General features: G+C 36.6%; 1 protein-coding gene across 4 annotated transcripts in view; it reads right to left on the reverse strand.

Annotated features, from left to right (window-relative positions):
• Positions 1-627: 627 nt before the first annotated feature.
• The window catches only part of fgf12a (fibroblast growth factor 12a), a 30,824-nt gene continuing 15,315 nt past the window's right edge, over positions 628-16,136 (reverse strand). For all 4 annotated transcript variants that reach the window (XM_056744429.1, XM_056744428.1, XM_056744427.1 and 1 more), the window contains 3 exons: positions 10,406-10,509; positions 2,892-3,090; positions 628-2,173 (listed from right to left, as the gene is read on the reverse strand). In XM_056744429.1, coding sequence (XP_056600407.1) covers positions 2,058-2,173; positions 2,892-3,090; positions 10,406-10,509 — 419 coding nt within the window. In that variant the 3' untranslated portion in view covers positions 628-2,057. The remainder of the gene's footprint in view (positions 2,174-2,891; positions 3,091-10,405; positions 10,510-16,136) is intronic.

Raw genomic sequence — 16,136 nt, forward strand, 5'->3', positions numbered from 1 at the left:
TGACTTCATTAAACTTCTTGTTTTTTCTTAGTGATCAAGACGTTGCAAAGCACTGGAACAAAAGCTGCATAGACATTTGATAGGATGGTTAACGGTTAATATAGAATAGGATGGTTAACAATTAAGCAGATTTTTCAATTATTCCTCTAAAATTCAAGTAATTTATAGTATTAATTATTGAATAAACAGTAAACATTACTTCAGCTGTTGTTATACCTGTGTAAATCCATGTATGCCTCCTCTATGGAGCATTGAACAATGTTTATAAGTACAAAAATAGACTGTTTCAGCGGCAACGACATAAACAAACATTATGTGGCTCAAACTTAACTTCTAGTCAACCTCCGCAAAGAATCTATAACTGTTCAGTAGTTTAATGCAATTTAATACAAAGAATATTCCGAAAAATGTTACAATAAATGAATATTGATATAAATTAAATATAAATAAATTGTTTTATTATAACAATTTATATTATTTTAAAAAAAAATTATACAAACACAGACCGGAAGTTAACTTCAAGCCAGCGTGTACGTCCGTTTATAGCTATATTGAATTTTCTGATCTGTTTTTATTACAGTCCTTGGACGATAGCTAAGCAAAAACAGAGAGCTTGAAAGCTTTAAGTATCATACTTTTATTCTTTAAACAACCCTAATTTCATTCTGCTTTATAATATCAATGCATGTTTTGTACATCCCATTATTCATAATGCATATATGATAGTGTTTCAGTAAGGTGAAAACATCTGCAAACATGAAAAATAAAGAGTTCTGTTTGTACACAAGAAAACACTCAAATGAATCGTGTTTTCTGGAAACCCATCTGAGCTAGACATTTTTGTCGCGTGCCTGTTTTTACACACTTTTTACATACTATCCATTTGACCGGTTCTCAGTTAAGCATAGACAAACTTTCTCATATGACTCATGCGTTTAAAGTGTTGTAGTTTTGTTGTTCCTTATTGCTGCAGACTTGAGCACAGCTCTCATGCTATCATTAGTGGAAGACTTATAAATGACTGCTTTTTTCACCTCGTCAGTTACCCACAATTAACCTGCCCTGTCCAGGCCCACTGCTTGGAAACCCCTGTGGGGGGAACCTTATTGGCCTTCTTTGTGCTTTGAACTGGACAGGGCTAGTGTAAGGGCCACACATTCGACTTCCTGAGTTAAAAATTCATATTAGTCAGATTTGGATTTAAATTATAAAGGGTTCATTTTTTGCATATTTTTTAGGGTTTGCTTCAACGCACTGAATTTGTGAATAATTCACAGGAAAACATCCTACTTTCTGCTCAAACCGTCCATCGTAGAGTGCTGCACTCCAGCTGAAACCAAGTCGCAGTCTAGAGGAGCTGAATAGGGCTGCGCGCACATAAAAGCATCATGTGCACTTGTGCTGGACATAACGTGCATCAGGGCAAGACTTCTGAAGAAAGCGTTGCATGAATAGTGACACTTACCAAAATAAATAAGCAGCTTAATGCTTGGAAAACCTTCAAAAATGCTTCTTTGAAAGTAACTCTGTCCTGCTTTAAAACAAGCTCTACATTCACCCACTCGACGTCCCTGTCTTAAGTCCCAAAGTGCATATACCTTTCAAAGAATACAAAAACCAAAATACTCGAAGATTTCCATCAAATTCAAAGACGAAATTAGTAGTAACGACACCGAGCAAAGAGAGGAACTTTTGCAGTAAAAGAGTAAAGCATGACGCTAAAGCATTCACATGAAAATCAACAGATGAGAATGTTTTAAAGCTCATTTCTCACAGCAAAAATCCCAAACAAAGAATATTACTATCGTTTTGAATCACATGACTGCCCATTGAGCTTTTTTTTGCATAAGATGTGAGTTCAAGTCCTGATTGGAGCTGTAACTTGTTTGTATCTTTTTCCCTCTCTGTGTTCTTCTAAAAGTTTTCACAGGCAAGAGTTCAGATCGTCGTCTCGTTGTAGCGTGTGGTTCTGTTCCCTTGGTTGGAGGCGCAAGTAGCAGGGCTGAGGGGCTACTGGGCTATAGCTGGGCTATAGTAGCCTCCTGTGTTGGGCCCTGCTATGTGGAGTCCTGGTTGACCGCTTTGCCTCCGTTCATTGTTGGAGTTCCTGAGCTTTTCCTGGAGCGTTGCTTCTCTTCAATCTCATGCAGTGAAGGCTCTCTGTACATGCAAACTGCAACATGCAAACACATGTCAGGAGATTATTATTTGTTACATTTACATTCATTAATTTAGCAGACCCTTTGAACCAAAGTGAATATTAATATAGCTAGAGGTAAAGAAAACAGCATAAAGACAAGTTAAAGAAAGATTAGCTTAAAATGGTAAATGGTGATCATATAAATGTTCCTTTTTTAAATAATCTATTATGACTAATGTGACTTATCATTTATATCATTAAATAACTACAAAGAAAATCATCATGGCTCAATTCTGCTTTAGTTTAAGGGTAGAAGTCAGATATGTTACTGTAGCAAACAGTTATGAAGATAGAGTTGGCCAAGCAAAGTGTTGTAACTCATCAAAGGGTTTTCAATGTCATTAATATAATTACATTGATAAGTACAATTCAGTTTTTGTATGTTAGTCATCATTTCATTTTTAATGCTAAATCATACTGTAAAATATTGATGCTCTTAAAGGGATAGTTCACCTTCACCTAATTTGACCTCTTGTCATTTCAAACCTGTATGACTTTCTTTCTTCTGCTTTGGTCTTGTGTTCATACAATAGAAGTCAATGAGGACCAAGGGTTTTTGGTTACCAACATTTTTCAAAATATCTTCTTTGAGTTGAAAATCACACAGGTTTAAAATGACAAGAGGGTGAGGAAATGATGACAGAATTTTCATTTTGAAGGTGAACTAACACTGTTGAAAAACACACACTACCTTCAATTGGTCTTGGTACAAAGTGTGAAGAGGGCTTGGTTTTCTTTACTCGATTCCCTTTCATGACTTGACCCTCCTTGGTGAGGCCCAGGAACCAGGCTCGACCCGACTCCTGTTGGCGGTACATGGTGGATGAGTAGATAACGTAGTAATTCTCGAACACTGACTCCTTGAATTTACACTCAGGTGTGAACATCTCCTGAGGATAAAAAAACAATAACGATATGTGACTTAACGTGCTCCTTAATGTTGTGAGTAGAGGAGAAAAGGAGGTCAAACCATTCTATTGGGGAGTCCCAAGGGAGGCTGCAAAGTGCTGTAAAGTGGCTTGAAGCAAAAGTGTGTGTGTGTTTTTGTGAGACTGACTGTAAGTGTGTGTTTATAGAGAACAGCCGCTGATCTGTGGGGGTCAGAGAGAGGCAGAAGGAGTTAGCGTCTCTTATCTGGGTCATGTGACATGTTGTCAAGCAGCAGACGCTACCTGCTGGGGATGCTGCAGAGGTAAGCTTGGCTTGAAGCACTCAAGCCAACACGATGAAGCTAAGACCTTCACCTGACCACAGGGCAGAGATCCGTCCTGCACCTGTCCAAAAGGTCAGTTTACATCTCACTGCAGTATGACCTTTGAGTTAAAGACTATACATGTATATAGTTTTCCCAACGAAACTGAGCTAGTCAATATTTTGTTACATTTTATTGAATTTAGTAAGTTACAGTAAAAGTTACAACATTCACTGAGATGGAACTGTGTCCTTCTCCAGTCTCCCAATGTGAATGAGCCAACTGTCCTAGACGTTGCTCTGCCTGACCTTATCCTTTGAATAGTAATGATGAAACTCAAGAATAAAGAATTCATCCCTTTAAATACCTCAGTCTAATCCAGACGCACAAAAATGTATCTCCCTTTACGTTTTTTTATACCTGATGTGTCAGGACATTTACATTCATGGCTTTTTTCGTATATATTAAGCATGAACGTCACACATTTATCAGTCTATTGGGTATTTCTTAGTGAAATATCTGGGATATTCATGATAGCTTTACAAAGTTGTCTGCCTTACAAACCCCAGTGAGTGAGATAATGGGAACAAGTGAGTTACAGTGAAGAAAGCTCACTAGTAAAAAGATCAGGTTCAGTGTTTGAAGTTTAGCAGAATCTAGTGGTAAGGTTGCAAATTGCATCCAACGGTTCACTCCATCCCTCCCTTTCAAAGCACTAGGGTGGCTGACACAGAACTAAGATGTCATCATGTTTTCGCTTCTTTGCCAAAGGAGGTAACGTATTTGTAAAACACGCTGTGAAAAGCAGTTTGTCGGTTTAGGGCTGCTGTAGAAACAACATGGCGAATTCCATGTAAGGGTACCCGTTAATAACAACATAAGGCTTCATTATGTAGGTCTTTACACCAGTGAAGACTTTCCAAAAAAGTACACACTGGACCTTTAAAAATTAATATGAATGCTTATATTATAATAGTAGTAATGTTAGACTTTACAGTTTTAGTTTTTTATCTGGGAACACCTTAGAACCTTGAGGAATAATAAAATAAGAATAATCTTCCTCGCCTGCCAGTGAGTGTGCTGAAAACAATGCCAAATGCATGTTTTCATTCTTTGGCACAGTGTATTACGAACGGGCAAATGAGGCCATCAAGGACCAATAAGGCGAAAAAGCACACAATTCAAAGTAGAACGAACCAGTCGCATTTTAAATTGGGGGAATAATAGACTGATTCAATGAACCATAAGCACTGCAGCAGACATTTGGGCAACCAAAGGGCATGCTGTTGAGTTTGCAGAATGGCCCAGATATTTCACTAAGAAATACCTAATAGTCTGATAAATGTGTGACGTGCATGCTTAATATATACAAAAGCCCTGAGAGGAATGCAAAAGTCCTGACACATCAGGTACAAGAAAACGTAAAGGGAGATGAATTGTTGTGCGTCTGGATTAGACAGAGGTGTTCAAAGGGATGAATTCTTTATTCTTGAGTTTCATCATTACTATTCAAAGGATAAGGTCAGGCAGAGCAATGTCTAGACAGTTGGCTCATTCACATTGGGAGACTGCTGAAGGACACAGTTCCATCTCAGTGAATGAAGGAAAGTTCAAAGACAGCACACAAAAGTTTTATTCGGGACATCTGCACTAAATCCAGGATTAAGAATGGAAAGTCTACTCAAGTGCACTTTGCTAAAAGTGAAAAAATGAGATTAAAGTGTTTGCCAGATTAGAATATCCAATTTAACAGTCCTTGGGGTAAAAGGTGAATGCTTAATAATTGCTTTTATACGTTTTCTGGGGATAAGAGGATTTATTTGAACGTTTAATTATTGTAACATTTTGCAAAATTGAGTGATGGGTTTAATTAATCTAAAATGTCATTAATGTAGCTGCCTGCTGTTCATCTGCATAGATTCCAATCAATCATCCGAGTGATACTGCTGAAGCTTTTCTCAGGTGAGGAAATATTCAGTGATTCATTCTGCAAATCTAGTCAATCATTCACATCACTTCCAAAGTACATCACTTACATTAACCAATGACCAGGATGCTGGAAATGCATTGAGTAAAGCCTTATAAAGTGATATATAGGGTTATACTACTCTGACCAGGCTCGCCGCAGAATTAAATAATGGCATTTTTAACAGATTGAACCACACCCAGTCTATTCTAGAAGATTTTAATGGGGCCCAGTTTACTTAGCCATCTAATGCACTCAATGCTAACAGCAATCAACATTTACAATCCTTGTGTTAATCAAACCTATTCCGCTAATGTAAGAGCAGAGGGGCAAAAATTCAGGCCTGCGTGCAAAGTATGCGTGTGTGCATAATGTAAATCACGCCCCATTAAAACTAAAATCCCCACTTTACTGCTGGAGTCGTATCTGCTGAGGGGTGTACTGCAGTAAAAGAAATGCAGTAAATCTATTGGACTACTGAGCATATACAATGAATGTTGAGGAAGTTTTGTGCACAACTACCTCAATAGCTTATCTATTAGTGTGAATGATGGACCATAAGCCATTTAATGGTATAAATTCTGGATGTTTTAGTATGAAATCATTTATAAATGATCAATGCACAAAACAGCTCAATGTATGTCTGCATGTAAACTATGCAAAAATATTCTCGTGTCTCTGTGTTCGAGGGTGTTCCTGTACATTAATTAATGCATTTTGAAATACAGGCAGAATTGTGCTTACCGCTGTGCTGTTAAGTAGGTCACAGTCAAAGCACGATAAATAATTGAGGATGACTACTTACTAGAGCTAAACCCAAACTCCCACGCAAGCCACCGGGTAGCACTACAAACCATCAGGTCTAAGCACTTACACAATGCCTGTGAGCTCAAATTAGCATGCGCGTTTAAATGCACTGCCCGCAGCAAATATTGACCACTTGTTGACGGTTCTTGTTTGCAGTTGTGGGTATTCGCAACGAGACGATTGAGTCTAAATGATCAAGCTTTTCTGCTTAATTTGGTTCAATAAGCTAGAATCTTAGCTAGATTGTTTACAGATCATAGCATTCGGTCCTATAAGCATGTTGAAGGGTTGGGCACTTTTTAACATTTAACATTTTCTCTCTTCAATGTGGTATATAATCTTCTAGATGTTTATATGACATCTGACAGCAGACGTCTCAGAGACGTATTGCAGATGAACAAACAATAAAAAAATACATCTTGTACATGTAAATAAAGACATCAATTAGACATATCCAAGATGTATGTGTGCTATCAGGGATGTTATTTGTCAAACCTATAGCCCATTTGATAAATTTCTTTTTTGAGAATCTTCTGACTTTTCCACAGCTAATGAAACAAGCCCAAACAGTTCAACTAAAGCTCACAACCCACATAAACCGCCTTTTATCTTTTTTGTGGTTTTCAGAGTTTAACAAGGCCATTAATAAGGATTATCACAGTTTTTTTTGTTTTGAACGGTGATAGAATTGTTATTATTTGGTAAACTAAAACTATTTCTTTCAGAAAGTGAGGTATTAAAATGTGCATAAATATTCACGTCAAGCCAGTGGGAGTCAACTTAAACTAGGCCATGAGGGTTAGTGTTGATAAAATGTATTTGCATATTCTGAGAAGTCCTGAAACATTCTTCACTCTAATGACTTTCAAATAGTACAACTCTTTCTCAAAGCTCCGGTGAGATTTAAGCCAAGTGACAAATTGGATTGTGGAATTTACGATGACAAACAGATGGATGAATGTTCTGAGGAAGGAATGCAACATTATGACCTCCTCTGATGAATCACTACTCTGAACAATAGAATATATAAAGAGTTTGGTTCCAAAATGAAATAACTCTGTTATTTTTTTCCAAAATTCATGTTTTTTTATTGTGCATTTCAATTAATATCAATAAAAATGCAGTTGGTCTGTTTTGATTTAAAATATAATAACTCCAAAAAATTTGCTTACTTACACAATAAAAACATGATAAGAAACATGATTTTTCAAAGTTCCAATGTATATAGAACTTCAAAAAATAAGTTCAAATTAAAAAAAAGTCAAACCATTTACCTTTCTGTGCAAAAATACAATAATTAGAGAATAACACCCACTGTGTTTAGTGATTCTGAATGTTTCAAATATAGATCATTCTGAACATTAGATGATTAAAGACATCGTGATGCCATATCGAAACAAGCATGCCAACTATTTTGACATAGAGCTACATCATTAAAGCATCACATCACAATCTCTTCCCAACATTTCTTCAGGGGGGGGCAGAGATAATGAGCAGTCTCATAGCTGGGGAAACTTCCTCAATTAATTGCCCCCCTGGAGAATCAATTTTTTCACAAATCGTGCAGCATTTGGATATATCTTCTCATTACCTAATCTTTCAAACACATCAACATGCCTTAATCATAGATGAATTATAACACAAATTTAAAGATGCAAAGAGGAACCCTTATGCATCATAGACTCCCACTTTAAAATACTCCCACTAAAACCTACAACAGCGTTATAATAACTGAGCAAATTAGCAAAGGAAACTAACCATGGAGGACAAGTGGTCTGACTGAATATCCTCCACAAAGGACATAAAAAAATAATTATATTCTGCTGCAACTACTAAAGACGTTAAATGAGATAGTTATTAGGATGGTAAACCACCTGGAACATTGCAATGAGTTGGAAAGCCAACATTCAAATACACTGAATTATTACCATCACATATAAGAGTTATATCTCTTCTGTTTATCTAAAAACTCAGGTTAACCTGTTAATACATCAATTCGATTGAACACTACTTTTAAAGCAACTGAGGTAAACTGCTTTTTTGAGTGAAAAAACAAGAAGAAAGACTTAACGGTCCCCAAAAAGGACATTTAGCCATTATTACAGAAAGAACAACACTTTAAGAGGTGTAACATTAAAAAGAAAAGGAACTTAACAACACGCATAACATAAAAATATAACGGACTGTTCTAGTCCTCAGTCTGACTGGACCAGAAACATTCTGAGTAGTACTAAAGTAATGGAATCAAACACATTAAATAGGCACATGTGAAATCCTCTAATCTTATTGGATTTATATGAAAATGTTAATTTCCCTCGATAAATGCCCAAATACAGATGCACCTTATGTCAGGAAAATGATCCTTTCATTTAATTAAAAATTGTTGTTAACTTACAAAGTTGCTCCCAAGCCACAATCCTTAATGTTCTCATTTCGCTTTAGCTAGTGCCAATCTGTACCGCACAACTTGGCGATAAACATAAGCCAGCTGCTTAATGCTTGGTGACATTCTGTTTAGCTTTAGTGAAAGCTGTGTAAACTTCAGTCATATGCTGCACTTCAAACATTATTTTTAATCCAGTCAATTTAGTTTACAAAGAAATATGCTCCAAACAATCCTCGGTTTAACCAAGATTATTTTTTAAATATGAACAGGTGACCGCTGACCATAAAAATGTTACATGTATAGAATTCCTGACAATCTCTGTTTCTTAAAGTTTAAAGGGATACTTAACCCAAAAATGAAAATTCTGTCATCATTTACTCACCTTCGAGTTGTTCATTATCTGTATGAATTTCTTTGTTCTAATCAACACAGAGAAAGATATGCTTATATCCACACAGATCTCGACACCCATTGACTACCATAGTAGGAAAAAATACAATGGTGGTCAAAAGTCCCCGAGAACTGTTTGCTGTACTAAATTCTTCAAAATGTCTTCCTTTATTAACAACAGAACAAAAAAACTGATAAAAGAATTGTTTCGACTATATGGGAGTTTTCATTTTTGGGTGAAGTATCCCTTTTAAAATCTTAACTTACCTTTTGTCTAATCAAATTGATCAGTTCATTTTACTATTTAAAATTTTGGCCAGTGGTAAATTTACATGACTTATAAAAATGTATTTGTGACCCAGTCTGTGAAAAACACACTGAAAGGAACAGTTCAATGAAAATTCAGTCTAACTTTATTTACCCTCAAGTTGTTCCAAATCTGTATACATTTCTTTCCTTTTGTACTTTTGAAGAGAAAAAAACTTTAATTGTAATTTTTCCAACTATGGTACTCAATGGTGGCCAAGAACTGATTGGTTACAAGCATTCTCACAAAAAAGAAATGTATACAGATTTGGAACAACCTGAATGTGAGTACATTTTGGGGAGTTTTTATTGTTGGGTGAACTGTCCCTTTAAGTCTTAAAATCGAATTATAAGATAACAACTATCAAAGTTTTATGTCAACCCACAATATCACAATGATTTCAATTTTTGTCATGGCCTCAGTCAATGTTAAAGAAATCAAGGTTATATTTCGACAGAATATTCTTTACATTATATAGGCTGAGTTAATGTGGAAAACAGTAAACCACCAAAAATGACTTTAAATGGGTTTTCACAGACTGTCACTTTTTTATTTGTTGAATATTTTGCAAGGTGGAGTTTAATATTTTTTTATCATTAATAACAGAACTGCAGATTTAATATTATTGTCAAATGGAGATTTGCTGCTTTTCCAGATTCATCTGGCCCAAACAGAGATCAGGGAACCAAATCCATGTCAACTCACAGCATGTCGGTGACAAAAGGAAACAAATTTATTCCTTTTCTCTCAGATTCTCTTTAACGGGATTAAGAGTTCTGTGAACGGCTCTTATATAAACTGTCAGAAATTCATAACTCACTCTGACATGTTTCCACAAACCTATTTCAACTGCAGGCTGAGTGGGGGCAAGAGCATATGCCTGTCATCCACAATATAACTCAGCTAGAGCCTACAGGGAAAACATGCCATACGCAGCCCTTTTTCCTAGGATTTTATACCGCACAAATTTAACAATTCAATCAAGATGTTAAAGACTAGGTTGCTCTGCGGGAAGAGTATTCATTTTTTGTGCTAATGAGGCTGAGCTCACGGAGTGCATGCATAAATGAGCTCCCGGAAAACAATATGCACCGCATGCAGCATTCTCCCACGTACACACACACAGGAGCATGCAAACCGAGTAATGCGGGTCTTACTGAGCTGTAGTGGAAGCCCTCCGCATTCATGCCGATGTAGAAACCTGCTTTCACTCCTTGAATGGCCACCACCCTTAAGCCAACGGGGATGAGGTTGAAAAGAGCTGGAGAAATACAAGCCAAAGTTATATAACATAATAGAATCTAGCACTGCTAAGCTCACACGCAAACTCTTCACAGAACTCCATTATCTAAAGTTTTGCATTAGCATTGGTAATGGAAATGACGATCCGAAAACTAGGTTAGTTAGGTTATTAAAAAGTGGTGAATACGTGGGAAGTGAGTGTAGGCTACTGTATGTTTTTTAAAAGAGTTTTCGAGCCAAGGTACTTCCTCCCCAAGGTCTGCGGATGCCTCCAAGCGTGGCGCGATGCCAGCGTGCACTTGTCCATTGAGCTGATTCAATCTCACATGATAAAAATCACTGCCTTCTGCCCTGTGGTGTAAATACACTTGAAAGGCTGCAGATGCCACGGGGAGGAGGGGGGAAAGAGGTGTGTTTTTTGACTGCAGGCTGCACAAGACCATTTGTAATACAGTAGGATATGGTTTTATTTTGGTTTGTAAAATCAGTGAGTTTCTATGTCTGTGTGCTTTCCTCTGGTTAATTGAGCCCTGACATGAAGTCATAAGAGTCATAAATTTTAGATTCTAAAGTGAAACTATAACTAAGTATATATATATACTTAGTTATAGTATATATATATGATATATGATCTCCCTATCTCTCTCTCTCTCTCTCTCTCTCTCTCTCTTTCTCTCTATCTATATACAGCCGCAGGAAAAAATAAGAGACCATTCCAAATTTCTTTCATCAGCATTTTGATGTGTTGTGGCCATTCCAGTCAAGTGTCTCTTGATTTTAACAGAATCAGACACGATAAAAACTGAGGTTTTCTTTGCTGTTTTTGAGGTCAGAAAATATACTTGAGAATTGACCCGTTTATCCCATTGCTATTTCCTGCAAATAATTGCAAATAGAAACAATATATTCATTTGAAAGTTAGAAATACTAAACAGTTCACAGAATGAAACAGAAATGATCCTTTTCCCTAAAACCATACCTATAAATAGTACATTTTAAAATCAGAAAAACTGAGAGCGTGTATAATTAACGTAAAAAGGTATATTTTTTAATAAAAGAGAAAGATTATAAATAACCATACAGCAAAAGAACGCCTATTAGACTGAGAATGCTCTTATTTTATATGGTTGAATGTTTTCCAAACTTTTGATTTATGATTATTATCCACCAGAAATACATCATATAAATCAAAGCCTGCAGATACAGCCACTCTTTAATGTGCTAATACTGCTGATTCTAAAAGGCACACATGGGTTGTGGGATGGGAATACTGGTTCTAGACAGGAGGGATGTAATCTACAGTATATGGAGAATACCTGAAGGTAAAGCACAATAAAAAGAAACATAAGACTGCTAAATATAATTGAGCCTAATCTCGCCTGTTTAGAGACCTGACTGGACACTGTCATCTTCTCCCTTTGTCATGTTCACAGCTCTAGGTAGAGATGAATAGCTTCCTGTGGGGCAGCGGATGTTTTCCCGCACCCTGAGCATAAACGCGGAAGTGAGGGTGCATCGAGTCTTTTGCTGCATTCTTACAAGTTTTTTTTAGCCGTGATTAAAGGCTAAACCTGTACTGTCCAATTACCTTGGCAGTAATGATTAATCAATCGGTAACATTTTTAATAACCCAGAGGAGGCATTTAAAAAAGTGTTTTGTTATTTGCTACTAATTTGGAGCAATGTTCATTTTTCAAAATGATTTCTTAAACGCCTGCCATCTGATGACAAGCTATTTGAAACATTCTCATGTAAGAGAAAATGAATGCACTGTACTACATCATCAGATTCTTATCTTATGGATGGCTGAAGTAAACAGTTTGTAATCATATGTGATCTACTCTGCCACCAAGGAACATGAATCATCATCTGTCACATTCAACTGTTCTTGTATTGCAGCCTTGCCTGATTCATGCCCCCCGAAAAAGTCCAGTCGAGTTTTGTGACCATGCAGTGGAAGTCAATGGGGGCCAATGTTGTGTGGTTAACATTATACAAAATATCTCCTTTTGTGTTCTGCAGCAGAAGGAGTTTAGAGTGAACTATCCCATTGACAATACATTCTTTTTGAAAGATGTTTTACAAATAGTGCCTGACCAACCTTCTGCAAGGTGCAAAATTATAGAGTTGGTAGCCACCCCCCAAATACCCAGCTGTGTAAATTTGCATTTAAAGGTACACTGTTAGCTATCCTTCCTGACAATGGCCCTGTCTTCCAGTATGATATGTTATTAAGCCTTCTTTTAGTACTTGTTTCTCAGCACAGAGGGATTCATCCAAATAGAGATGGCACTGACAGATCAGCTTTATCGTTTGTTGCGAACCGCATAGGTCAAGCTGTATGCAATATTCAGTGAGCGTTGTCCTGTCTGATCTGCTGACAGCCTCAACAGAAAGCTGATGTGGAGATTAATTCATTTCCTAGTGAATACTGTAAGGCTGGTGCAAAGGTGTCCACACCAAAAGGGCACCACATCCCGAGAAACACAGAACTTCATCCAATACAATGAACTCCCCACAGGGTTTGCATCTCCATCTCAGACAGCATACAACAATGAATGATGATTACCAACTCACACCTTTACATCTGTTCTCTTCTCCCCCTCTCCTCTTTCTCTCCAAGTGAACTCAGAGCAGTTCAAAGCTCACCCATGAACTGGATTTGACAAATACCATATCTTATATGAACAAAGAATCTTCATATGCATATTTGGTATCATTTGAAATGCCGCAGTGCGATTGGTACAATGGTCTCATCCACAGCAGTAGAGCAGATCATAACATATAGGTTTGAGGCTTTAAAGATATTCTGCTCACTGTTGAGGTTGTGTCTTCATATAAATGCCCATTTGTGGTCTGATCAGATCCAGGACAGAGTCCTTTACAATGTAAATTATTGTTGTATGGAGGAAGGGTATTTAAGGGAAGCTGGCAAAATGTTCTGGGGAATTCTTAATATGATGAACCCCACGGTGCTGTGTGTATGCCTTCAGACACACAGCACTGTGTTTTTTCCAATCGCATCTACTTTCTACTGTCAGGTATGCATTTTAGACTAATCTTTGAGGTTTTGATGTTTTGTTTTCGTATTCTCTGAATTGAATTGTAATTGGGAAGAAAAATTTACCTGACTAATAAATTGTCATGTTTGAAATTTTTCTGCAGTATTCTGAATTTATCAACACGTTCTTATATTATGTATTCAGTATAAGAACTATATTGTATCCCGTTACATCCTTGTTACCGCAAATCCCCGCTCAGGTTAGTAACGGACTAGAATCCTGTCTCTTGGCAGAGACACACCAGCTGAGAATTTTAGAGATCTGGCTAACAACTTGGCATTAGTTTAAGTGTACTTAGATCTTAGAGGCTGTTAATGTTAATATCCCTTTAGAACAACACAAGGGCTGAAAATAATTGTTGCTTGTGATTAGGTGTTAATAATCTAGGCTGACCTAAAAAGGTGCATTTAGCAGAGTTGCAGGGGGTTACCTAAAAGTTACTGGTCTCTTACCTCTGGCAGTAGCCAAGAGTGGAGAGTTAGTGACTCTAAGCGACATTAGAATCGGATGAGTGAATATAGTTTAGAGTTAAGCGGGATAATCAAACAATGACCCAAATTGCAGGATTATTATCACGCATAAAAATCAAATACAAATGATATCATTCAACGAGGTCTTTTTTTTAATCTTTTGGAGTCAGATAAATTATGCATTGTTAAAATAACGCTAACTGTAACAACCCAGAGCTCTGGAAAGGCAGAACGCGTGCATACTATCAGTAGTTTTCAAAGGGTCAATCATTTCAAGGGGGAAGTAATGATAATCCATCCTGAACATCAATATTTGAACCTGGATCTGCATACCAAACTCTCTAATTAAGCTTGCTTGGTTTGGGATTAATCCAGATGCAGATGTAACCTTTTAGTTTTAATTTACATTTTTTACTTCAGTTTATTGATCTCGAGCTGTTAACAGACTGACAGATACATGTGAGGATTACAGGAGAAAAGGAAACGTTCATCTAATTTAAAAAACAGCTTGAGGCTTTTTTAGAAGCACACTTCAACCGTCTATCTTTATTCTTTGTTTTCAGATAGTGAACAGGACAGTTTTTCATCAATCGTCAAACTGAAAGTTTTGCGCTCTGTAGAGATGTGAAAACACTGCAAAATCATTTCCCTGTTGAATTTTAAATGCGAAAGTTCTGTAGATAGGTAATGTGACAAATCCTTACCAGCAAATGCCTTTTGGAAACTTACTGATACTGTTTAGAGGGTTTGGACAAGTCTTTTCTGAACAAAGTCAGGACAGGGATGTGACCTGCATGGCCCTTGAGAGAACAGTTCATTGGTTGTGAATCCAGTCCCACAGAGAGAATTGTTTTTCTCTTCTGAAAGGGCAATAGTGTAGGTGCTAAACCCCCACGGTGATGCTAATGTTTTCATATATGGCCTTTATGGCAGACAAGTGAAAGGCTATTTCCCATAATCACACAACTACGCACAATGGTCCACTGCTCCTTATATAAAGAAATACCTTTTAATGAAAAAAGAAATGTAAATTCTCTGACTCACTCCCTGGAGTTGCATGTCTTTAATTCTCTAGGCAGCGGGTTCATGCAAAAGAGGCTGCACAATTTGCAGGAAATGTAAACATTTCACACTTTAACTACCATCTTTATGGACCTTGAGCTTATGAGCTTTGTTTAGGAAACCCCACAGAAAAGGATGACTCATAGCAAGATCTTCTGACAACAGAGTAGAGCTTTATATCAGATGGGCTCTACTTTAGGCCACAATTCATATTGTCACTCATTCTACCCTTAACTATGAATAATTATTTTCAGTCAAAACAACAAAAATGAATCATACCTGGTGTTGATTTATATTAAATAAGCATTAAAATATCTAATATATATCATTTCATGATTCAGTCTGTGAAAACCCTTTTTCCCATGAATTGGAAACTACGTCACCGCAGGGTAAAGAAATTTCCCCTACAGATTAAATCCCATTATAATAGAATGTGCTTGTGTCATTTAAAGCTACTTACGTGTATCTGTACTGTCTTGTTTTGTAACTTTAATCTATATTAAAGATACAAATGAATATCTGTGCGTTTATCTGTTTTGTGCTAATATTCATTTAAGTGTTTTGAGTTCATACACCCTAGCTCACGTGTTATTTAAATGTGATCCTGTCACTGTATTATAAGAAATTGTTGTTAAATACAGTGTTAACATATAGTGTAATTTGTGAATAATTGTTAGTAATAAAATATTGGTGTTTTCTTTTTATTGGAATTAAAATACGCTTCTTTGTTCATTCATGATACCAAACGTAAAATGTTAAAACTTAAATTGTGAAAACGTAATAAATGTAGAACTTTAAAATTAACCAAGGTTAAGAAATACAAAGTATGATGTTGTGCTGTAACCAATTTTAATAAATTAGACCTTGCTTACCATAAACAGCTGTATTGTCCTTCTCCAATCTTTTCATGGGTCGGTTTCAATACTACACATAAGATTCTATTTTTTCTTTATTCTTCTATTTATTCTTCCATTTCTTTTACTATACTGTATAAACTACATAAACAATTATTTAATCCCCTATCACAGTAACACAGAGCAGACATAATAAAC

This window comes from Triplophysa dalaica, chromosome 3, assembly GCF_015846415.1.
Source record: "Triplophysa dalaica isolate WHDGS20190420 chromosome 3, ASM1584641v1, whole genome shotgun sequence".
Taxonomy (NCBI): domain Eukaryota; kingdom Metazoa; phylum Chordata; class Actinopteri; order Cypriniformes; family Nemacheilidae; genus Triplophysa; species Triplophysa dalaica.